The sequence below is a fragment of the Anomaloglossus baeobatrachus genome, chromosome 7, assembly GCF_048569485.1.
Source record: "Anomaloglossus baeobatrachus isolate aAnoBae1 chromosome 7, aAnoBae1.hap1, whole genome shotgun sequence".
In the NCBI taxonomy this organism is placed as follows: domain Eukaryota; kingdom Metazoa; phylum Chordata; class Amphibia; order Anura; family Aromobatidae; genus Anomaloglossus; species Anomaloglossus baeobatrachus.
The window spans coordinates 254,948,266-254,971,511 of NC_134359.1; the positions used below are offsets into that span (position 1 = coordinate 254,948,266).

General features: G+C 53.6%; 1 protein-coding gene across 1 annotated transcript in view; it reads left to right on the top strand.

Moving 5' to 3' along the window:
• Nucleotides 1–23,246, top strand: part of TRRAP (transformation/transcription domain associated protein) — a 467,034-nt gene that overhangs the window by 138,420 nt on the left and 305,368 nt on the right. The window contains exons 22-25 of the mRNA XM_075319755.1: nucleotides 9,467–9,618; nucleotides 13,509–13,708; nucleotides 15,465–15,682; nucleotides 15,854–16,051. Of these exons, the coding sequence (XP_075175870.1) occupies nucleotides 9,467–9,618; nucleotides 13,509–13,708; nucleotides 15,465–15,682; nucleotides 15,854–16,051 (768 nt within the window). The remainder of the gene's footprint in view (nucleotides 1–9,466; nucleotides 9,619–13,508; nucleotides 13,709–15,464; nucleotides 15,683–15,853; nucleotides 16,052–23,246) is intronic.

Sequence of the window (23,246 nt, forward strand, 5' to 3'; positions counted from 1 at the left end):
TGTACCGCATGTGGGGCTACTCTACCGGCAGGTTCCACTGACCCCCATTGTGTGCAGTGCTCAGCCCCTGTGGCACTTGTTCGGCCGGGGCCTCTGCTAGAGGTGACCCAGGGAGAACCACCTGTGAATACTGTCCAGGTGACGGGGACAGAGTTTGCAGCTTTGCTGATAGATTATCCGTGACTATGACTAAAATCCTAGAAACTTTGCAGTCTAGACCAGTAACGCAGACCATGGGCACGGTTGAATCACTGTCCCCTGGTCCCCCTCATTTGGAACAGCTCCGGGCTCCGGAGGTGTCCCATGCATTCCAGGGTGACGGCTCTGACACGGACGACAGTCCCAGACAGCCTAAGAGAGCTCGCTATGAGCGGCCCCCTACATCATATCACTGGTCAGGCTCTCAACAGGAGGATTCTCTGTGTGATGAGCCGGAATTAGCTGATCAGGATTCTGATCCCGAGATACTCCTGATGGTGACGCCATAGTGAACAATCTTATAGCGTCCATCAATAAAATGTTGGATATTTCTCCCCCAGCTCCTCAAGTGGAGGAGTCAGCTTCACAGGAGAAATTCCATTTCAGATTTCCCAAGCGGAAATTAAGTATTTTTCTGGACCATTCTGTCTTTAGAGAGTCAGTCCAGAAACACCACGCTTATCCAGATAAGCGTTTCTCCAAACGGCTTAAGGATACACGTTATCCCTTTCCTCCTGATGTGGTTAAGAGCTGGACCCAGTGTCCCAAGGTGGATCCCCCTATCTCCAGGCTTGCGGCTAGATCCATAGTTGCAGTGGAGGATGGGGCTGCACTTAAAGATGCCACTGACAGACAGATGGAGCTCTGGTTGAAATCCATCTATGAAGCTATCGGCGCGTCGTTTGCTCCTGCATTCGCAGCCGTATGGGCACTCCAAGCTATTTCAGCTGGTCTTGCACAGATTGACACGGTCACACATACATCTGTTCCGCAGGTGGCATCCTTAACCTCTCAAATGTCTGCATTTGCGTCTTACGCGATTAATGCTGTCCTGGACTCTACGAGCCGTACGGCAGTGGCATCTGCTAACTCCGTGGTTTTATGCAGAGCCTTGTGGTTAAGGGAATGGAAAGCAGATTCTGCTTCCAAAAAATGTTTAACCAGTTTGCCATTTTCTGGTGACCGGCTGTTTGGTGAGCGCTTGGATGAAATCATAAAACAGTCCAAGGGTAAGGATTCATCCTTACCTCAGCCCAGACAAGACAAACCCCAACAGAGGATGGGACAGTCGGGGTTTCGGTCCTTTCGAGGTTCGGGCAGGTCCCAATTATCCTCGTCCAAAAGGACTCAAAAGGATCAAGATTCTTGGCGGGCTCAGTCACGCCCAAAAAAGACAGCCGGAAGACCCGCTACCAAGGCGGCTTCCTCATGACTTCCGGTCTCCTCCCTCCGCATCCTCGGTCGGTGGCAGGCTCTCCCGCTTTGGCGACATTTGGCTGCCACAGGTCCAAGACCGTTGGGTGCGAGACATTCTGTCTCACGGGTACAGGATAGAGTTCAGTTCTCGTCCTCCACCTCGATTCTTCAGAACGTCTCCGCCTCCCGACCGAGCCGATGCTCTCCTGCAGGCGGTGTGCACTCTAAAGGCGGAAGGAGTGGTGATCCCTGTTCCTCTTCAAGAGCAAGGTCACGGTTTTTACTCCAATTTGTTTGTGGTACCAAAAAAGGACGGGTCTTTCCGTCCCGTTCGGGACCTAATGCTTCTCAACAACCACGTGGGAACCAGACGGTTCCGGATGGAATCCCTCCGATCCATCATCGCCGCAATGTCTCAAGGAGATTTCCTAGCATCGATAGACAGCAAGGATGCTTATCTCCACGTACCGATTGCTCCAGAGCATCAGCGTTTTCTACGCTTCGTTATAGGAGACGAACACCTTCAGTTCGTAGCCCTGCCTTTTGGTCTGGCGACAGCCCCACGGGTCTTCACCAAAGTCATGGCAGCTGTAGTTGCAGTCCTACACTCTCAGGGACACTCCGTGATCCCTTACTTAGACGATCTGCTGGTCGAGGCGCCTTCTCAAGAGGCATGCCAACACAGCCTGAACGTGGCGCTGGAGACCCTCCAGGGTTTCGGGGGGATCATCAACTTTTCCAAGTCGAATCTAACCCCGACCCAGTCGATAACTTATCTTGGCATGGAGTTTCATACTCTCTCAGCGGTAGTGATGCTTCCGCTTGTCAAATAGCGTTCATTGCAGACAGGGGTGCAATCTTTCCTTTATGGTCAGTCACACCCCTTCAGACGCCTCATGCACTTCCTAGGGAAGATGGTGGCAGCAATAGGGGCACTCCCTTTTGCGCAGTTTCATCTGCGTCCACTACAATGGGACATTCTCCGCCAATGGGACGGGAGGTCGAGGTCCCTCGACAGCAACGTCTCTCTCTCTCAGGCGGCCAAGGATTCTCTTCGATGGTGGCTGCTTCCCACCTCATTGTCGAAAGGGAAATCCTTCCTACCCCCCTCCTGGGCGGTAGTGACGACAGATGCGAATCTGTCAGGGTGGGGAGCAGTCTTTCTCCACCACAGGGCTCAAGGTATGTGGACTCAGCAAGAGTCCACTCTTCAGATCAACGTTCTGGAGATCAGAGCACTGTATCTTGCTCTACAAGCCTTCCAGCAGTGGCTGGAAGGCAAGCAGATCCGTATTCAGTCGAACAACTCCACAGCGGTGGCATACATCAACCACCAAGGAGGAATTCGCAGTCGGCAAGCCTTCCAGGAAGTCCGGCGGATTCTGACGTGGTGGAAGACACGGCTTCCACCATATCCGCAGTTCACATCCCAGGCGTGGATAACTGGGAAGCAGACTTCCTCAGTCGCCAGGGTATGGACGCAGGGGAATGGTCTCTTCACCCGGACGTGTTTCAAGAGATATGTCGCCGCTGGGGGATGCCGGACGTCCACCTAATGGCGTCTCGGCACAACAACAAGGTCCCAGTTTTCATGGCATGGTCTCACGATCACCGAGCTCTGGCGGCAGACGCCTTAGTTCAAGATTGGTCGCAGTTCCGGCTTCCTTATGTGTTTCCACCTCTGGCTCTGTTGCCCAGAGTGCTGCGCAACATCAGGTCCGACTGCCGCCGCGCCATCCTCGTCGCACCAGACTGGCCAAGGAGGTCGTGGTACCCGGATCTGTGGCACCTCGCGGTAGGCCAACCGTGGGCACTACCAGACCGACCAGACTTGCTGTCTCAAGGGCCATTTTTCCATCAGAATTCTGCGGCCCTGAACCTGACTGTGTGGCCATTGAGTCCTGGATCCTAGCGGGTTCAGGATTGTCTCAAGAGGTCATTGCCACCATGAGACAGGCCAGAAAACCTACCTCCACCAAGATATACCACAGGACGTGGAAAATATTCTTGTCTTGGTGCTCTGCTCAGGGAGTCTCTCCCTGGCCATTTAGTTTGCCTACTTTTCTTTCCTTCCTGCAATCCGGGTTGGAAAAAGGTTTGTCGCTCAGCTCCCTCAAGGGGCAAGTCTCAGCGCTATCTGTATTTTTTCAGAAGCGCCTAGCACGACTTCCTCAGGGACGCACGTTCCTGCAAGGGGTCTGTCATATCGTCCCTCCTTACAAGCGGCCGTTAGAGCCCTGGGATCGGAACAGGGTTCTAATTGTTCTTCAGAAGCCGCCTTTCGAGCCTATGAGGGATGTTTCCCTTTCTCGCCTTTCACAGAAAGTGGCCTTTCTAGTAGCGGTCACGTCTCTCCGGAGAGTGTCCGAGCTAGCAGCGCTGTCATGCAAATCTCCCTTCCTGGTGATTCACCAGGACAAGGTGGTCTTGCGACCTATTCCGGAGTTTCTCCCTAAGGTGGTATCCCCGTTTCATCTTAATCAGGATATCTCCTTGCCTTCCTTGTGCCCTCATCCAGTTCATCAATGTGAAAAGGATTTGCATTGTTGGATCTCGTGAGAGCGCTCAGGATCTACATTTCCCGCACGGCGCCCCTGCACCGCTCGGATGCACTCTTTGTCCTTGTCGCTGGTCAGCGCAAAGGGTCGCAAGCTTCCAAATCCACCCTAGCTCGGTGGATCAAGGAACCAATTCTTGAAGCCTACCGTTCTGCTCGGCTTCCGGTTCCCTCAGGGCTGAAGGCCCATTCTACCAGAGCCGTGGGTGCGTCCTAGGCATTACGGCACCAGGCTACGGCTCAGCAGGTGTGCCAGGCGACTACCTGGTCGAGTCTGCACACTTTTACCAAACACTATCAAGTGCATACTTACGCTTCGGCGGACGCCAGCCTAGGTAGACAAGTCCTTCAGGCGGCGACGGCCCACCTGTAGGGTAGGGCTGTTTTTACGGTCCTATCACGAGGGGTTATTATACCCACCCAGGGACTGCTTTTGGACGTCCCAATTGTCTGGGTCTCCCAATTAGGAGCGACAAAGAAGAAGGGAATTTTGTTTACTTACCGTAAATTCCTTTTCTTCTAGCTCCAATTGGGAGACCCAGCACCCGCCCTGTTTGCTTAGGGATTTTTGTTGGTTCGGGTACACATGTTGTTCATGTTGACTGGTTTCGGTTCTCCGATGTTCCTTCGGATTGAATTTGTTCTTAAACCGGTTATTGGCTTTCCTCCTTGCTTTGGCACTAAAACTGAGGAACCCGTGATCCCACGGGGGGTGTATAGGCAGAAGGGGAGGGGCCTTACACTTTTAAGTGTAATGCTTTGTGTGGCCTCCGGAGGCAGTAGCTATACACCCAATTGTCTGGGTCTCCCAATTGGAGCTAGAAGAAAAGGAATTTACGGTAAGTAAACAAAATTCCCTTCATTTGTATTTCTTTCTTAGTTTATAGAAAAAAAAATTAGGACGAACGCACAGATGTACTGCAAAAAGGGGGGGGACTAGGTGGGATGGAAAAAAGATGGATGGAGGATAGAAGGGCGCAACGGATGCAGGAGCGGCGGAGGATGGGAGAGGGGGCACGGCGGAGGATGGGAGGGCGTGGCGGATGGAGGAGCGGTGGAGGATGGGTGAGGGCATAACGGATGCAGGAGCGGCGGAGGAAGGGGGGGGCGAGGGGAAGGGTGGAAGGGGAGTGGGAGATGAGATTGGGGATAGCTACCTTACAGAATGGATCTAGGCAGCAGGATTGCAGCAGATCCGGGAGGGGGGAAGAGGGGGCAGAGGATTAAGGGGTTGGGAGAGAGCAGGCAGCAGATCAGGGAGGGGGCAGAGGCTGATGGGGGAGTGAGGTGGCAGATGCAAGGGCGCAGAGGCTGATTGGGGAGTGAGGTGGCAGATGCAGGGGCGCAGAGGCTGATGGGGGAGTGAGGTGGCAGATGCAAGGGCGCAGAGGCTGATTGGGGAGTGAGGTGGCAGATGCAGGGGCGCAGAGGCTGATGGGGGAGTGAGGTGGCTGATGCAGGGGCGCAGCGGCAGATGGGGAGAGTGTGGTGGCAGATGGGGAGAGTGCGGCGGCAGATGCAGGGGCAGTGGAGCAGCTGATGGGGAGAGTGCGGCGGCTGATGCAGGGGCGGTGGAGCGGCTGATGGGGAGAGTGCGGCGGCTGATGCAGGGGCGGTGGAGCGGCTGATGGGGAGAGTGTGGCGGCTGATGCAGGGGCGGTGGAGCGGCTGATGGGGAGTGCGCAGCGGCAGATGCTGGGGAGTGCGCAGCGGCAGATGCTGGGGAGTGCGCAGCGGCAGATGCTGGGGAGTGCGCAGCGGCAGATGCTGGGGAGTGCGCAGCGGCAGATGCTGGGGAGTGCGCAGCGGCAGATGCTGGGGAGTGCGCAGCGGCAGATGCTGGGGAGTGCGCAGCGGCAGATGCTGGGGAGTGCGCAGCGGCAGATGCTGGGGAGTGCGCAGCGGCAGATGCTGGGGAGTGCGCAGCAGATGCTGGGGAGTGCAGCGGCAGATGCGGGGGAGAGTGGAGCGACAGATGCAGGGGCGGTGGAGCGGCAGATGCAGGGGCGGTGGAGCGGCAGATGCAGGGGCGGTGGAGCGGCAGATGCAGGGGCGGTGGAGCGGCAGATGCAGATGCAGGGGCGGTGGAGCGGCAGATGCAGATGCAGGGGCGGTGGAGCGGCAGATGCAGATGCAGGGGCGGTGGAGCGGCAGATGCAGGGGCGGTGGAGCGGCAGATGCAGGGGCGGTGGAGCGGCAGATGCAGGGGCGGTGGAGCGGCAGATGCAGGGGCGGTGGAGCGGCAGATGCAGGGGCGGTGGAGCGGCAGATGCAGGGGCGGTGGAGCGGCAGATGCAGGGGCGGTGGAGCGGCAGATGCAGGGGCGGTGGAGCGGCAGATGCAGGGGCGGTGGAGCGGCAGATGCAGGGGCGGTGGAGCGGCAGATGCAGGGGCGGTGGAGCAGTGGCTGATAGGGAGAGTGGAGCGGCAGATGGGGAGAGAGCAGTACCTGATGGGGAGAGGGGAGCGGCAGATGCAGGGGCGGTGGAGCGGCAGATGCAGGGGCGGTGGAGCGGCAGATGCAGGGGCGGTGGAGCGGCAGATGCAGGGGCGGTGGAGCGGCAGATGCAGGGGCGGTGGAGCGGCAGATGCAGGGGCGGTGGAGCGGCAGATGCAGGGGCGGTGGAGCGGCAGATGCAGGGGCGGTGGAGCGGCAGATGCAGGGGCGGTGGAGCGGCAGATGCAGGGGCGGTGGAGCAGTGGCTGATGGGGAGAGGGGAGCGGCAGATGCTGGGGAGAGGGGAGCGGCAGATGCTGGGGCGGTGGAGCGGCAGATGCTGGGGCGGTGGAGCGGCAGATGCTGGGGCGGTGGAGCGGCAGATGCTGGGGCGGTGGAGCGGCAGATGGGGAGAGAGCAGTGGCTGATAGGGAGAGTGGAGCGGCAGATGCAGGGGCGGTGGAGCGGCAGATGGGGAGAGAGCAGTACCTGATGGGGAGAGGGGAGCGGCAGATGCTGGGGCGGTGGAGCGGCAGATGCTGGGGCGGTGGAGCGGCAGATGCTGGGGCGGTGGAGCGGCAGATGCTGGGGCGGTGGAGCGGCAGATGCTGGGGCGGTGGAGCGGCAGATGGGGAGAGAGCAGTACCTGATGGGGAGAGGGGAGCGGCAGATGCTGGGGCGGTGGAGCGGCAGATGCTGGGGCGGTGGAGCGGCAGATGGGGAGAGAGCAGTACCTGATGGGGAGAGGGGAGCGGCAGATGCTGGGGCGGTGGATCGGCAGATGCAGGGGCGGTGGAGCGGCAGATGGGGAGAGAGCAGTACCTGATGGGGAGAGGGGATCGGCAGATGCTGGGGCGGTGGATCGGCAGATGGGGAGAGAGCAGTACCTGATGGGGAGAGGGGAGCGGCAGATGCTGGGGCGGTGGATCGGCAGATGCTGGGGCGGTGGATCGGCAGATGCTGGGGCGGTGGAGCGGCTGATGGGGAGAGTGCAGCGGCCGCCGTGACGCTCTCCTCCCGCTGCGCCACCCCCTGCATCTGACGCCGCTTGCTCTTACTGCTGAGTAGCGGCGTCACATGCAGGAGCGCAGCGGGAGAGCAGGGGGCGAAGCACATGGAGCAGGGCAGCGGTGGATCGGGGGCTGTGACTCACAGATGGGCACCCGCAGGGATAGCTTTCCTCAGATTCCACGGAGGGAGACGCTGAGGAGAGCGATCTCCTACAGCGAGCTCACCCGGTCCCAGAGGCACGGTGCTGCTTGGAGAAATCGGTCACAAGGCCGATCTCTCCAATCAGAGCTGGGGGCGGGTGCAGTAAAGCTCACTGAGCTCCAGCCAATGGCCAGTGCTGCAGCAGCACTGACATAGCTGGATTTCAATGCTTCAGCCATTTTCAATGGCTGAAACATAACACTGGCTGTGATTGGCTGACGAACGCCGTTCAGCCAATCACAGCCTCCGTAGGTCCGGGAAGGAGACACCACCCCTCCTGAGGTCAGGTACAAGTCCTCTCCTTCCCGAATCTACAGTTTTTTAAAGCCGATTGCGGTGCCCGGTGCTCCGGGGCCGCGATTTCGCCATGACGGATCTATCCGTCATGGGTCTTTAAGTACCAGGGCACCATGACGGCTAGATCCGTCAAAGGTCGTGAAGGGGTTAAAGGGCTTGTCCGTTGCTGTTCGTACTCATGAAATGGAGCTGCGCAGTGTAGCTCTGCTCATTATATGTCCAACCAGCCGTCGCTGACTCTGTGGGGGTGTTGGCTTGTCGGACCCCGACCGCTTTGATACTGATGACCTATCAAAAAGGATAGGTAATAATTATGTTCTGACCCGACAAACCCTTTTAAGCTGTTTTAAGCAAGAGTAAGGGTCTGAGATGTAATATCCAGAACAGTCACTAATAAATGCTTGGCGTTATGCTGTGCTAGGCATTAAAGAAATAGCTCAGCACTCGGTCAACTTCTTAAAGGGCTTCTTCAGATATTTAAGAAAGCAGCCCTCATCTCGTAATGCAATCTGCAACCCATCCAGTTACCTGTCAGGATTGGCTGTAGTCCGAAGAAACACCTCTCCTGAGACCTGTGTCTCAACTGACAGAGGAGTTCTATTGCAGGCGTTAAAAGCTGCGCTGCTGTGGGACAAAGACGAATGCAGGATCTTCTATATGTGACTGTATTCAATAAAGTGACATATAGAAGATCCTGCATTCATTTTTGTGCCATGGCAGCGAGGCTCTTAATCCCTCCAATAGAACTCCTCTATCAGTTGAGAGACAGGTCTCAGGAGAGGTGTTTCTTCAGACTACAGCCAATCCTGACAGGTAACTGGATGGGCTGCAGTGCGAATTACGAGATGAGGGCCGGCTTGCTCTCTGAGGTACCAATAGTTTTGGGACTACGGCTGCTGTGGTTCTAAGGTATTAACTAGTAGTTGTGTCTGACCAACCCTCCCACATGAGCACCACCATATTCTCCGAGGTCTCAATTTGTCACAGTAAGACCCTATTTCGCGCTCTTTCCTCCACTTATACGAAGGAGTTATTTTGTAAGCATACGTACAAGGGGAGCCGCTGGAGAAGGGCTGTCATGGGAGATGAAATAAATCTTCTCCTGAGCTAACTATGACCGTAAAACTTAGGCAGCTGAAAAAAAATCCTTTGTGCAGGAGTCACAAGAAGATTTCTGATGTCTCAGCTCTTCTCTACCAGCTCACTAGTGTGTACACGTACGATATAACTCCTCTGTCAGTTGAGACACAGGTCTCGGGAGCAATGTTTCTCCAGGTAGGAGCAAATTCCTTAACGATGAAAGACAGTGAGCCCTTCACTAATCTAATGCAATCGATTTTATTGACCTGGAATACCTTTAGTGGCCGCATCAATGTAATATATGCATGAACCCCTTTAAATCTCCATATATACATTTAGAGTAGAATTGTGAGATCAAAAGTGCTGAGAAGCAGAAGTTGGAGGGTGAAGTTTGTTTTTAGCACTTTTGCAATCATTCAGATTTCCTAGGAGACCCCGGCGGCACTGTGTGTTTTGCAAGAGGTTTAATCACTGTTTGGTCTTTTTAGTCCATCGAGACGGCGTTGGATTGTTTGAAGAGCGCAAACACCGAGCCCTACTATCGCAGACAGGCCTGGGAGGTGATCAAATGTTTCCTGGTGGCGATGATGAGCCTGGATGATAATAAACATGCCCTGTACCAGCTGCTGGCTCACCCCAAGTAAGAAATGCAGACTGTTTGTATTCAGTGTATTAGAAGGGTTACAAACTTTGTCCATATGTTCTGCCGCTGTATAAGGACATCACGTAGGGGGTGTGGGTGGAGGGGTCCTATTTGTATGCGAGGCTCCTCTTCTGGCGATCCCAAACCATCCCTGTTTGACCTGGACAAGACCTTCATGTAATGTACCATATAAGATGCACCCCAAATTTAAAGATTAAAGAGGTTAAAAAAAAAAGGGGGCCCGTCTTATACTCCGGTGGTGTCTTACTGGAGGGGGGGTCAACAACAGTGGTGGAGCCGGGGTCACAGGAGGCAGGGGTGGTGCTGGACTAGGGCGATCCTGCAAGCGCTGCGGTGGGGGCTGTGCTGGCTGCGTGGAGCAGAGCGGTGCAGTGGGTCTCACAGATGCTGTCGGCAGGGCAGGCTTCAAAGAAATGGCGCCCGGAGTCTGCACTTGCGCAAATGGAGCTCTCAGCACAATGACAAGCTGAGATATAATTTGCGCATGCGCCACCTCCGGGTGCCATTTTCCTTATGTGTGCTGCTGGGAGATCAGTGGGCTGCAGGCAGCTCATGCGCAGATGAAATCTTGAGCCGGGAGCTTCATCTGCACACATGCCGACTCCAGGCGCCATTATTTGAACTCCCCATTTCTGACAGAGCATCTCACCTGCTGCACTACCCTGCTCTATACAAGCCCCCACCGCAGCCAGCTCAGCCTCCCACCGCAGACCAGACCAGGCCAGCCTCCCACCGCAGACCAGACCAGGCCAGCCTCCCACCGCAGACCAGGCCAGCCTCCCACCGCAGACCAGGCCAGCCTCCCACCGCAGACCAGGCCAGCCTCCCACCGCAGACCAGGCCAGCCTCCCACCGCAGACCAGGCCAGCCTCCCACCGCAGACCAGGCCAGCCTCCCACCGCAGATCAGGCCAGCCTCCCACCGCAGATCAGGCCAGCCTCCCACCGCAGATCAGGCCAGCCTCCCACCGCAGATCAGGCCAGCCTCCCACCGCAGATCAGGCCAGCCTCCCACCGCAGATCAGGCCAGCCTCCCACCGCAGATCAGGCCAGCCTCCCACCGCAGACCAGGCCAGCCTCCCACCGCAGACCAGGCCAGCCTCCCACCGCAGACCAGGCCAGCCTCCCACCGCAGACCAGGCCAGCCTCCCACCGCAGTCCCCTCCACAGCCAGCATAGCGCCCATCCACCACCTCCTGGTGAGCTACATTTGCATTATATTTCCTCCTAAATTATTGGAAGAAAAATACGTATTCTAATCCGAAAAATACATTATCTGGTTTCCACAGCGCCACCCTTGTCAGTGGTCATGTTATGGTATTGCAGCAGAACGTCACTCACTCAAGTCTATATGAGCTGCAATGTCAGGCACAATCCATGAACTAGTGAAGTGTTTTATGTCTGGAGACAAATATAAAGCAGGTAGACAGCCCCTTTATTGGGGGTTGTTGACTGCCTCATGATTTTTTGTTTTTTTCCGTTCCGTTGATACGAGTTTGTTTTCCTCTCCCGGTGCTGAGGGGATTGTGTATCGGTAATCTCAGCCGGAGGGGAGAGCAGCACATTGTAATATCATTTGCCAGTCAGGAAGGAGAACATTATGTGCAGTGACAGGTGCATGGTGGGGGACGCAGCGGTGACACCTCTACCTGGGGACAGTCCCAGGAACACTGTCTCCATCTGCCAAGACACTAAAGTAAATATTGGATAATTAATCCTTGCTAAGCAGCATCACAATAACTTTTCATCCCCATCCTGCAGCTACTAGAGCCGTTCTCTCCTTCGCTCAATTCCTTTTCATAGATGACAACCCTGTGATCTGCTGTGGATCTAGCTTCAGAAATGAGCAGGGAACGTTGCTGCGAAGCAAGAAATGCACTATTGCATATTGGCCGTACAAATTAAAGGGGTATTCCAATTTTAGACATTGATGACCTTCATAAATGTCTGATAGGTGTAGATCCTACCTGTGAGACCTGTGTCTGTCTTGCTGCCAAGGAGAATGGAGAGGTGGCTTTGCATGCGCGAGTCTCTCCATTAATTGCTCTGAAAGTTCTGAAAATAACAGCAAAAGGCTATTTTCTGACCATTCAATGAAGTTCACAACAGCTGTAGGTTGTGCTATTTGGCCGTTTTTGGAACGTCATATCGATACCACTGAACGGAGAGAGCAGTGCATGCGCATCTACCTCTCCATTCACAGTGGCTGCGAGATGGGGTTAGAAGACCCCCATTGTCAAAGTAGGTACAGATCCTAGAGATGAAACCCAAATCCATCTTAAAAATTGGGACCCCTGATACCCGTATTATAGCCACTGTGAATGGTGAGGTAGGTGAATGCACAGCTTTCTCCAGTCACTTCCATAGAAGCTTCCGAAAGTAGCGAAGAATGAATGAATGACAGAGGAGAGCAGCACATGCACAGCCGTTCACAGCGACCCCGAAACAAGCGTTGGTGTCAGGGGGAACCTCCATCTGTCTCCACAAAGGAGCATTCTCGCTGCTGTGAATGGTGAGGTAGTCGTGCATGCGCAACATTCTCCGTTCACTTCAATAGAAGCTTCTGAAAGTAGAAAAGAATGAATGAATGAGGAGAGTTGGGCATGCACAGCCGTTCACAGCAACCCCGAAACAAGCGTTGGTGTCAGGGGGAACCTCCATCTGTCTCCACAAAGGAGCATTCTCGCTGCTGTGAATGGTGAGGTAGTTGTGCATGCGCAACATTCTCCGTTCACTTCCATAGAAGCTTCTGAAAGTAGAAAAGAATGAATGAATGAGGAGAGTTGGGCATGCACAGCCGTTCACAGCAACCGTGAAACAAGCGTTGGTGTCGGGGAACCTCCATCTGTCTCCACAAAGGAGCATTCTCGCTGCTGTGAATGGTGAGGTAGTCGTGCATGCGCAACATTCTCCGTTCACTTCCATAGAAGCTTCTGAAAGTAGAGAAGAATGAATGAGGAAAGTGGTGCATGCACAGCTGTTCACAGCAACCCCGAAACAAGCGTTCGTGTCATAGGTGTTACCCACATCTGTCTCCACAAAGGAGCACTCTCGCTGCAGCCATGAACTGAGACGTGGTGGAGCATGCGCAGCTTTTTCAGTTGGCTTTTATGGAAGCATCGCTTGCTTGATTTTTTTGGGGAGGAAAATTAACAGAAGCGAACGAAGATGTGCTTGCATGGTTACCTCTTTATTCACAGTGGCCACAAAATTGGGGTGAGTGACCCCTTTTTCTCGACTTGTACACATGTGCCACCTTTTTATGACCTGAACCCCCATGTTGTACTTCATTTTTGGCTATTTACCCTGGGTGGGAAGGAAGGTGATCAGCCAATCACCTCGGGGCTGAGTTTTTTAAAGGAACTGTCTGATGAGTGATGACACTGCTCTTCTGTATTAACATTGATGTTTTTTAATTAAAGCCATACAAGTTCATTGTATCTTCCCAGCAGGATAATGACCGGGAGTATTGTGTGAGTCCTGTATTCCTAAGAAGACCACACTAACACAAGGGTGGGCATATTACCGCCAAACTGTTTGTGTTAATCACGCCCCGCCGTTACCGGATCAATAGCAGACCTCCCACCGAAAAGGCCAGCTTGGTAATGGCCGTTCCCCTGTGCTGCCTAGTCACCGAGCCTTCCTCTCGCCGGACTGCTGCCTGTAAATACTCGCTGTCAAATTGAGCCATCCGTCATGTTTTAGCCTAATAGGTGACAAAATGAAAATGCGATAGATGAGTCGGATCAGACCTGTCCCAGTGCGGAAGATGTATAGGCTGGGAAGCTGGGTGATGAACAGAATTTATGGCTTCCAGCACTGCTGCTAATAGTTGTTTTTTTTTTTTCTTCTCCTGCGCCTCCATAGTTTTACTGAAAAATCCATCCCCAGTGTCATCATCTCACATCGCTACAAAGCTCAGGACACTCCAGCCCGTAAGACCTTTGAGCAGGCCCTGACCGGAGCCTTCATGTCTGCCGTCATCAAGGACCTGAGGCCTAGTGCTCTTCCCTTTGTTGCCAGCCTGATCCGCCATTACACCATGGTAGCTGTGGCCCAACAGTGTGGTGAGTTGGTTTGATTCTTCTTTCTGCCCTCTTTGATGACCATTCTTCGGCAAATTTAGTCTTCCTTAATCTTGTCCTTCCATTTTGTGATAATCTTGGTGGCTCCTATATACAAGTGAGGGAGAGAAGTTTCATTGTGGGGGAAAGATGAAGGCAGGCACCCAACCAGCACTACTCCTTCAGCCTAGTTGGTTGGGGGGAAAGCTGAAGGCAGGCACCCAGCCAGCACTACTCCTTCAGCCTAGTTGTATGGGGGGAAAGCTGAAGGCAAAGCACCCCAACAAGCACTTCTTCTTCAGCCTAGTTGGTTGGAGGGAAAGCTGAAGGCAGGCACCCAACCAGCACTTCTTCATCCTAGTTGGTTGGGGGGAAATCTGAAGGCAGGCACCCAACCAGCACTTCTTCAGCTTAGTTGGATGGGGAGGAAGCTGAAGGCAGGCACCCAACCAGCACTTCTTCTTCAGCCTAGTTGGATGTGGGAAAGCTGAAGGCAGGCACCCAACCAGCACTTCTTCTTCATCCTAGTTGGATGTGGGAAAGCTGAAGGCAGGCTCCCAACCAACACTTCTTCTTCAGCCTAGTTGGATGTGGGAAAGCTGAAGGCAGGCACCCAACCAATACTTTCTTCAGCCTAGTTGGATGGGGGAAAGCTGAAGGCAAGGAACCCCAACACCCCAACCAGCACTTCTTCTTCAGCCTAGTTGGATGTGGGAAAGCTGAAGGCAGGCACCCAACCAACACTTTTTCTTCAGCCTAGTTGGATGTGGGAAAGCTGAAGGCAGGCACCCAACCAATACTTTCTTCAGCCTAGTTGGATGGGGGAAAGCTGAAGGCAAGGAACCCCAACCAGCACTTCTTCTTCAGCCTAGTTTTCAGCCCTCCCTGAAGTGCTTTATGCTGGCCATACACATTAAAGAGATTGTCCACTACTTTTACATTGATGTCCTCTTTTTAGGATTGTTCATCAATGTCTGATTGGCCAGGGTCCGACACCCCGCAGCCCTGCCGATCCGCTGTCCTCGGTGCCTCTACTTTTACATTGATAGCATATTCTTAGGATAGATCCTCAATGTCTGATCGGCCAGGGACCGACACATGGCACACCCGCCTATCAGCTGCTCTGTGTCTGCAGCGACAGCAGGTAACTGGAAATGCTCAGTTCCGGAGCTGCCTCGTCTTCTGATAGGGGCCACCGCCGGGCACTGCACATTCGCCTCCTATTGATTTGAATGGGAGGTGGATGTGCAATACCCGGCTGTGGCTGCTATCGGTTGACGGGGCAGCTCTGGAGCTAAGCATTTCCAGCCGCCACTACCCCAAGAACAGCTGATTGGCCGGGATCCCATACCCGGCACCCCCACCAATCAGACATTGATGACCTATCCTAAAGAGAGGCCATCAATATAAAAGTAGTGCACAACCCCTTTAAATACAAGTGGCCACCTCTCTATCCACTCCAAACGTGCATGCATGCGCAGCCCGCCCGAGCATGTATAGGGTGGATGGGTAGAGCGAGTCGTGCTCATACCCAATGTTGATGTTTTTGAGCTGCTACCAGACTCCCCTGATGGCTGCTTATCCTTTCTGATAGGCCAGATGGTTCGGCTGACATATTGTACATGGCCGGCTTTAGAATAAAGCCTAGTTTAGCATCGGGACACCTGTCACTAAGCCATAGTCCTGTGCGTAGGGCATTCTTGCTGACCGGTTCCCTTTTCCAGGAGTAAATAGTTGATTATATTTATTTTTCCCTTAGGCCCATTCCTTCTCCAATGCTACCAGGTTGGCAGTCAGCCCAGCACAGCCATGTTTCACAGCGAAGAAAACGGTTCGAAAGGCATGGATCCCCTCGTGCTGATTGACGCCATCGCCATCTGTATGGCCTACGAAGAGAAAGAGTTGTGCAAGATTGGCGAGGTGGCTTTGGCGGTGATATTCGACGTCGCCAGTATTATCCTTGGATCCAAAGAAAGGGTAACTACATTATAAAGATTCCGCTTCCACCTTCTAATGTGTCAATGTCTTTTATAGTTTTGCCCATATTGGCTAAAGTACTTAGTAGGTGGCACCTTGTGTCTTAATTTCGACTGGGTGCACGGCACATAATATGGGAGAAGTGAGCTGCGATTTGTTTTTCTCTTTCAGGCGTGCCAGCTTCCATTGTTCTCTTACATTGTGGAGCGGTTGTGTGCGTGCTGCTATGAACAGGCCTGGTACGCGAAGCTTGGTGGAGTGGTCTCCATCAAATTCCTGATGGAGCGGCTTCCTCTGATTTGGGTCCTTCAGAATCAGCAGACCTTTCTGAAAGCCCTGCTCTTCGTCATGATGGACTTGACCGGAGAGGTATGTTATGTCAGCACATTTCAGCCGGTGCCGGTTGCATTTGCCTGGGGCAATCTCTAGGCGCCGGTTATTTTTCTGCTCAGGGTACACACAGGGGCGGGCAACGCTGCAGCCCCTTAAGTAACAGGATGCATGAGAATGTATCATACCTATTTAGTATTTTTTTTTGTTTAGTTTCCTCTTTGGTGACTTTCATAGGAGCAAATTATTGCTGTGGGTCTTGGTCGTGGACCTGCAGGTTTCTTACAACGATGGTGTAATTCATGATTCAAATGGGATTTTCCTGTGCTTTGGTATTGATGACCTATTTTTTAGGATAGTAACAAAACAAAAAAAAAAGAGACAGTTGCATTCTGTAGTGCGAAGATATGTAAACAATGAATATGGGAAAATACACATGCATTGCTGCAATGGAAAAACATTTAAAAATTGAGATACTTAGCACACAAAATGGGCAGTTCTATGTGAGCCCAACAGCCAGCGTCAAGGCGACCTCTTAATGTTTGGTCCCTGTGTAACTCTCTGCCTCTTTTTTGGGTTTAACCAAAGAAATTGGGTTTAACCCAAAGAGAGGCATTAGAGTTAGATAGGGACCCAACATTATGAGCTTGCCTTGCTGCTGGCTGTTGGGCTCACATAGAACTGCCCATTTCTTTGTCGCTCCTAATTGGGAGACCCAGACAATTGTATAGCTACTGCCTCCGGAGGCCACACAAAGTATTACACTTAAAAGTGTAAGGCCCCTCCCCTTCTGGCTATACACCCCCCCGTGGGATCACGGGCTCCTCAGTTTTATGCTTTGTGCGAAGGAGGTCAGACATCCACGCATAGCTCCACTGTTTAGTCAGCAGCAGCTGCTGACTATGTCGGATGGAAGAAAAGAGGGCCCATACGGGGGCCCCCCAGCATGCTCCCTTCTCACCCCACTTGCGGTCGGCGGTGTTTGTTAAGGTTGAGGTACCCATTGCGGGTACGGAGGCTGGAGCCCACATGCTGATTCCTTCCCCATCCCCATTAGGGCTCTGGGTGAAGTGGGACTTTACCGGTCTCCGGGCACTGAGACCGTGCTCCATCCACAGCCCCTGGAGGACCTGCTGGATACGGAGCGGAGTTTCCTCAGGGACAGGACCCTGCTTCATTAAGGTACTCCGTGTCCCCGTGCTTACCGCACGCACACTGCAGCATTGCTGGGTGTGTTAGTGCGCCGGGGTAAACAGCGCTGCTGCGCTTGTGCCGTTACTCACTACAGCTCTGCTGAGTGAGGAGACTTAGTACGATCGGCCGATCCGGCCGCTGGGGTCAGTGTTTACTGCATCGCGGCTGGGATTTGTGGTGCGCCGGGGACTTCCGCGCTGGCCGTGCATATATGACGGCCGCGCTAGATTACTACAGTCCCCGGCTTTTGCGGCCTAGTTCGTATCGTTTCCGCCCCCAGACCTGCCAGTCAGGAGGAGGGCGGGACGCTGTACAGACCAGCAGCGCTAAGAGCTGGAGTCTGTTTTACATACTCCAGCCCTTACACTAGGCACAGTGGGACGCAGTTTCCCGCACTTTTGTTTGTGGCACGCCCACGGTCCGCCCCTCTTCACAGGACGCCGGCAGCCATTCCTGCCTGCACGCTGAGCTGCAGAGGGGAGGCTGGGAGACCCAGACAAGGGATTCTACGACCTCACACCCGCTTTTCAGCGGGGCGGTAAGCAGCCCTCAAGGGCTCTCCCCCACTTGTGCCATAGTGTACTTTGTATTTTGTGCTGGCAATACTTTACACTGTACGGTCGCTGGTGATTTCTGCTATATACCCTCCTTAGATTTCTCAAGGAGACAGCAGCATGTCGTCCGCAAAAAGCAAAAGTGCCAAGGCACGGACTTTATATGCTGCCTGTACCGCATGTGGGGCTGCTCTACCGGCAGGTTCCACTGACCCCCATTGTGTGCAGTGCTCGGCCCCTGTGGCAATTGCTCAGCCGGGGCCTCTGCTAGAGGTGACCCAGGGAGAACCACCTGTGAATGCTGTCCAGGTGACAGGGACGGAGTTTGCAGCTTTTGCTGACAGATTGTCTATGACTATGTCTAAAATTCTTGAAACATTGCAGTCTAGACCAGTAACTCAGACCATGGGCACTGTTGATTCATTGCCCCCTGGTCCCCCTCAGCTGGAACACTTCCTAGCTCCGGGGGTGTCACATGCACCCCAGGGTGACGGCTCTGACTCGGACGACAGTCCCAGACAACCTAAGCGGGCTCGCTATAAGCGACCCTCAACTTCATCACACTGGTCAGGGTCCCAGCGGGACGACTCTCTGTGTGATGAGGCGGATGTAACTGATCAGGATTCTGATACTGGGGCCGCTCTCAATCTAGATACCCCGGATGGTGACGCCATAGTGAATGATCTTATAGCGTCCATCAATAAGATGTTAGATATTTCTCCACCAGCTCCTCCTGCGGAGGAGGCAGCTTCACAGCAGGAGAAATTCCATTTCAGGTATCCCAAGCGTAAATTAAGTACTTTTCTGGACCACTCTGACTTTAGAGACGCAATCCAGAAACACCACGCTTATCCAGATAAGCGTTTCTCCAAACGGCTTAAAGATACGCGCTATCCTTTTCCCCCTGACGTGGTCAAGGGCTGGACACAGTGTCCCAAGGTGGACCCTCCAATCTCCAGGCTTGCAGCCAGATCTCTAGTTGCAGTGGAAGATGGGGCGGCACTTAAAGATGCCACTGACAGACAGATGGAGCTCTGGTTAAAATCCATCTATGAAGCTATTGGAGCGTCGTTGGCGCCAGCATTCGCAGCCGTATGGGCACTCCAAGCTATTTCAGCTGGCATTACACAGGTCGACACGGTCACACGTACATCTGCTCCGCAGGTGGCACCATTGACCTCTCAAATGTCTGCATTCGCGTCTTACGCGATTAATGCTGTCCTAGACTCTACGAGCCGTACGGCGGTGGCGTCAGCCAACTCCGTGGTTTTACGCAGAGCCCTGTGGTTGAGAGAATGGAAGGCAGATTCTTCTTCCAAGAAGTGCTTAACCAGTTTGCCTTTTTCTCGTGACCGATTGTTTGGTGAGCGTTTGGATGAAATCATTAAACACTCCAAGGGTAAGGATTCATCCTTACCGCAACCCAGACAAAACAAACCCCAACAGAGGAGGGGACAGTCTGGTTTTCGGTCCTTTCGAGGCTCAGACAGGTCCCAATTCTACTCGTCCAAAAGGACTCAAAAGGATCAGAGGAGCTCAGATTCTTGGCGGACTCAATCACGCCCAAAAAAGCCAGCCGGAAGAACCGTTACCAAGACGGCTTCCTCATGACTTTCAGTCTCCTCTCTCCGCATCCTCGGTCGGTGGCAGGCTCTCCCGCTTTGGCGACATTTGGCTGTCACAGGTCAAAGACCGTTGGGTGAGAGACATTCTGTCTCACGGGTACAGGATAGAGTTCAGCTCTCGTCCTCCAACTCGTTTCTTCAGAACTTCTCCACCGCCCGACCGAGCCGATGCTCTGCTGCAAGCGGTGTCCGCTCTAAAGGCGGAAGGAGTGGTGACTTCCGTTCCTCTTCAGGAACAAGGCCACGGTTTTTACTCCAATTTGTTTGTGGTGCCAAAGAAAGACGGGTCGTTCCGTCCCGTCCTGGATCTAAAGCTGCTCAACAAACACGTAAAAACCAGGAGGTTCCGGATGGAATCTCTCCGCTCCGTTATCGCCTCAATGTCTCAAGGAGATTTCCTAGCATCAATAGACATCAAGGATGCTTATCTCCACGTGCCGATTGCGCCAGAGCATCGGCGTTTTCTACGCTTCGTTATAGGAAGCGAACACCTGCAGTTCGTAGCTCTACCTTTCGGGCTGGCGACAGCCCCTCGGGTCTTCACCAAGGTCATGGCAGCAGTAGTAGCAGTCCTGCACTCGCAAGGTCACTCTGTGATCCCGTATTTAGACGATCTACTTATCAAGGCACCCTCTCAAGAGGCATGCCAACACAGCCTGAACGTGGCACTGAAGACTCTCCAGAGTTTCGAGTGGATCATCAACTTTTCAAAGTCAAATCTAACCCCGACCCAATCACTAATATATCTTGGCATGGAGTTTCATACTCTCTCAGCGATAGTGAAGCTTCCACTGGACAAACAGTGCTCGCTACAGACAGGGGTGCAATCTCTCCTGCAGGGCCAGTCGCATCCCTTGAGGCGCCTCATGCACTTCCTAGGGAAGATGGTAGCAGCAATGGAAGCAGTTCCTTTTGCGCAGTTTCATCTGCGTCCATTACAATGGGACATTCTCCGCCAATGGGACGGGAAGTCGACGTCCCTCGACAGGGAGGTCTCCCTCTCTCAGGCAGCCAAGGAATCTCTCCGGTGGTGGCTTCTTCCCACCTCATTGTCAAAAGGAAAGTCGTTCCTACCCCCATCCTGGGCGGTGGTCACGACAGATGCGAGTCTATCAGGGTGGGGAGCAGTGTTTCTCCACCACAGGGCTGAAGGTACGTGGACTCGGAAAGAGTCCACCCTTCAGATCAATGTTCTGGAAATCAGAGCAGTCTATCTTGCCCTACAAGCCTTCCAACAGTGGCTGGAAGGCAAGCAGATCCGAATTCAGTCGGACAACTCCACAGCGGTGGCATACATCAACCACCAAGGGGGAACACGCAGTCGGCAAGCCTTCCAGGAAGTCCGGTGGATTCTGACGTGGGTGGAAGACACGGCATCCACCATATCCGCAGTTCACATCCCAGGCGTAGAAAACTGGGAAGCAGACTTTCTCAGTCGCCAGGGCATGGACGCAGGGGAATGGTCCCTTCACCCGGACGTGTTTCAGGAGATCTGTCGCCGCTGGGGGATGCCGGACGTCGACCTGATGGCGTCACGGCACAACAACAAAGTCCCGGTTTTCATGGCACGGTCTCACGATCACCGAGCTCTGGCGGCAGACGCCTTAGTTCAAGATTGGTCGCAGTTCCGGCTACCGTATGTGTTCCCACCTCTGGCATTGTTGCCCAGAGTGCTCCGCAAAATCAGGTCCGACTGCCGCCGCGCCATTCTCGTCGCTCCAGACTGGCCAAGGAGGTCGTGGTACCCGGATCTGTGGCACCTCACGGTAGGCCATCCGTGGGCACTACCAGACCGTCCAGACTTGCTGTCTCAAGGGCCATTTTTCCATCTGAATTCTGCGGCCCTGAACCTGACTGTGTGGCCATTGAGTCCTGGATCCTAGCGGCCTCAGGTTTATCTCATGAAGTGGTTGCCACCATGAGACAGGCTAGGAAGCCATCCTCCGCCAAGATCTACCACAGGACGTGGAGGATATTCCTATCTTGGTGCTCTGCTCAGGGAGTTTCTCCCTGGCCTTTTGCATTGCCTACTTTTCTTTCCTTCCTGCAGTCTGGGTTGGAAAAAGGTTTGTCGCTTGGCTCCCTTAAAGGTCAAGTCTCCGCGCTATCCGTATTTTTTCAGAAACGCCTGGCGCGACTTCCTCAGGTACGCACGTTCCTGCAGGGGGTTTGTCATATCGTCCCCCCTTACAAGCGGCCGTTGGAGTCCTGGGACCTGAACAAGGTTCTAATTGCTCTCCAAAAGCCGCCTTTCGAGCCTATGAAGGAGGTTTCCCTTTCTCGTCTTTCACAGAAAGTGGCCTTTCTAGTGGCGGTCACGTCTCTTCGGAGAGTGTCCGAGCTGGCGGCGTTATCATGCAGATCTCCATTCCTGGTGTTTCACCAGGACAAGGTAGTTCTGCGTCCAATTCCAGAATTTCTTCCCAAGGTGGTATCTTCCTTTCATCTCAATCAAGATATCACTTTACCGTCTTTGTGTCCGCATCCAGTTCACCAATTTGAAAAGGGTTTGCATTTATTGGATCTGGTGAGAGCACTCAGGATCTACATTTCCCGCACGGCGTCTCTGCGCCGCTCGGATGCACTCTTTGTCCTTGTCGCTGGTCAGCGTAAAGGGTCGCAAGCTTCCAAATCCACCCTTGCGCGGTGGATCAAGGAACCAATTCTTCACACCTACCGTTCGGCTGGGCTTCCGATTCCATCAGGACTGAAGGCCCATTCTACCAGAGCCGTGGGTGCGTCCTGGGCATTACGGCACCAGGCTACGGCTCAGCAGGTGTGCCAGGCGGCTACCTGGTCGAGTCTGCACACTTTTACCAAGCATTATCAGGTGCATACCTACGCTTCGGCGGATGCCGGCCTAGGTAGACAAGTCCTTCAGGCGGCGGTGGCTCACCTGTAGGAAAGGGCTGTTTGACGGCCCTATCACGAGGTATTCTTTTACCCACCCAGGGACTGCTTTTGGATGTCCCAATTGTCTGGGTCTCCCAATTAGGAGCGACAAAGAAGAAGGGAATTTTGTTTACTTACCGTAAATTCCTTTTCTTCTAGCTCCAATTGGGAGACCCAGCACCCGCCCTGTTTTCTTAGGAAGTTTGTTTTTTTCGGGTGCACATGTTGTTCATGTTGAACAGTTCAGTTCTCCGAGGCTGTTTCTCGGATTGAATTTGTATTTAAAACAGTTATTGGCTTTCCTCCTTCTTGCTTTTGCACTAAAACTGAGGAGCCCGTGATCCCACGGGGGGGTGTATAGCCAGAAGGGGAGGGGCCTTACACTTTTAAGTGTAATTTTTTGTGTGGCCTCCGGAGGCAGTAGCTATACAATTGTCTGGGTCTCCCAATTGGAGCTAGAAGAAAAGGAATTTACGGTAAGTAAACAAAATTCCCTTCTTTGTGTACTATGTGAGCCCAACAGCCAGCGGCAAGGCGACCTCTTAATTTTGGGTTCCGATGTAACTATACCTCTTTTTCTTTGTCGCTCCATTGGGAGACCCAGACAATTGGGTGTATAGCTATTGCCTCTGGAGGCCACACAAAGTATTACACTTAAAAGTGTAAGGCCCCTCCCCTTCTGGCTATACACCCCCAGTGGGATCACTGGCTCACCAGTTTTGTGCTTTGTGCGAAGGAGGCAACACATCCACGCATAGCTCCACTTTTTAGTCAGCAGCAGCTGCTGACTATGTCGGATGGAAGAAAAGAGGACACATATAGTGTCCCCAGCATGCTCCCTTCTCACCCCACTGTATGTCGGAGGTGTTTGTAAGGTTGAGGTACCCATTGCGGGTACGGCGGCAGGAGCCCACATGCTGATTCCTTCCCCATCCCTTTTTACAGGGCTCTGGGTGAAGTGGGATTTAC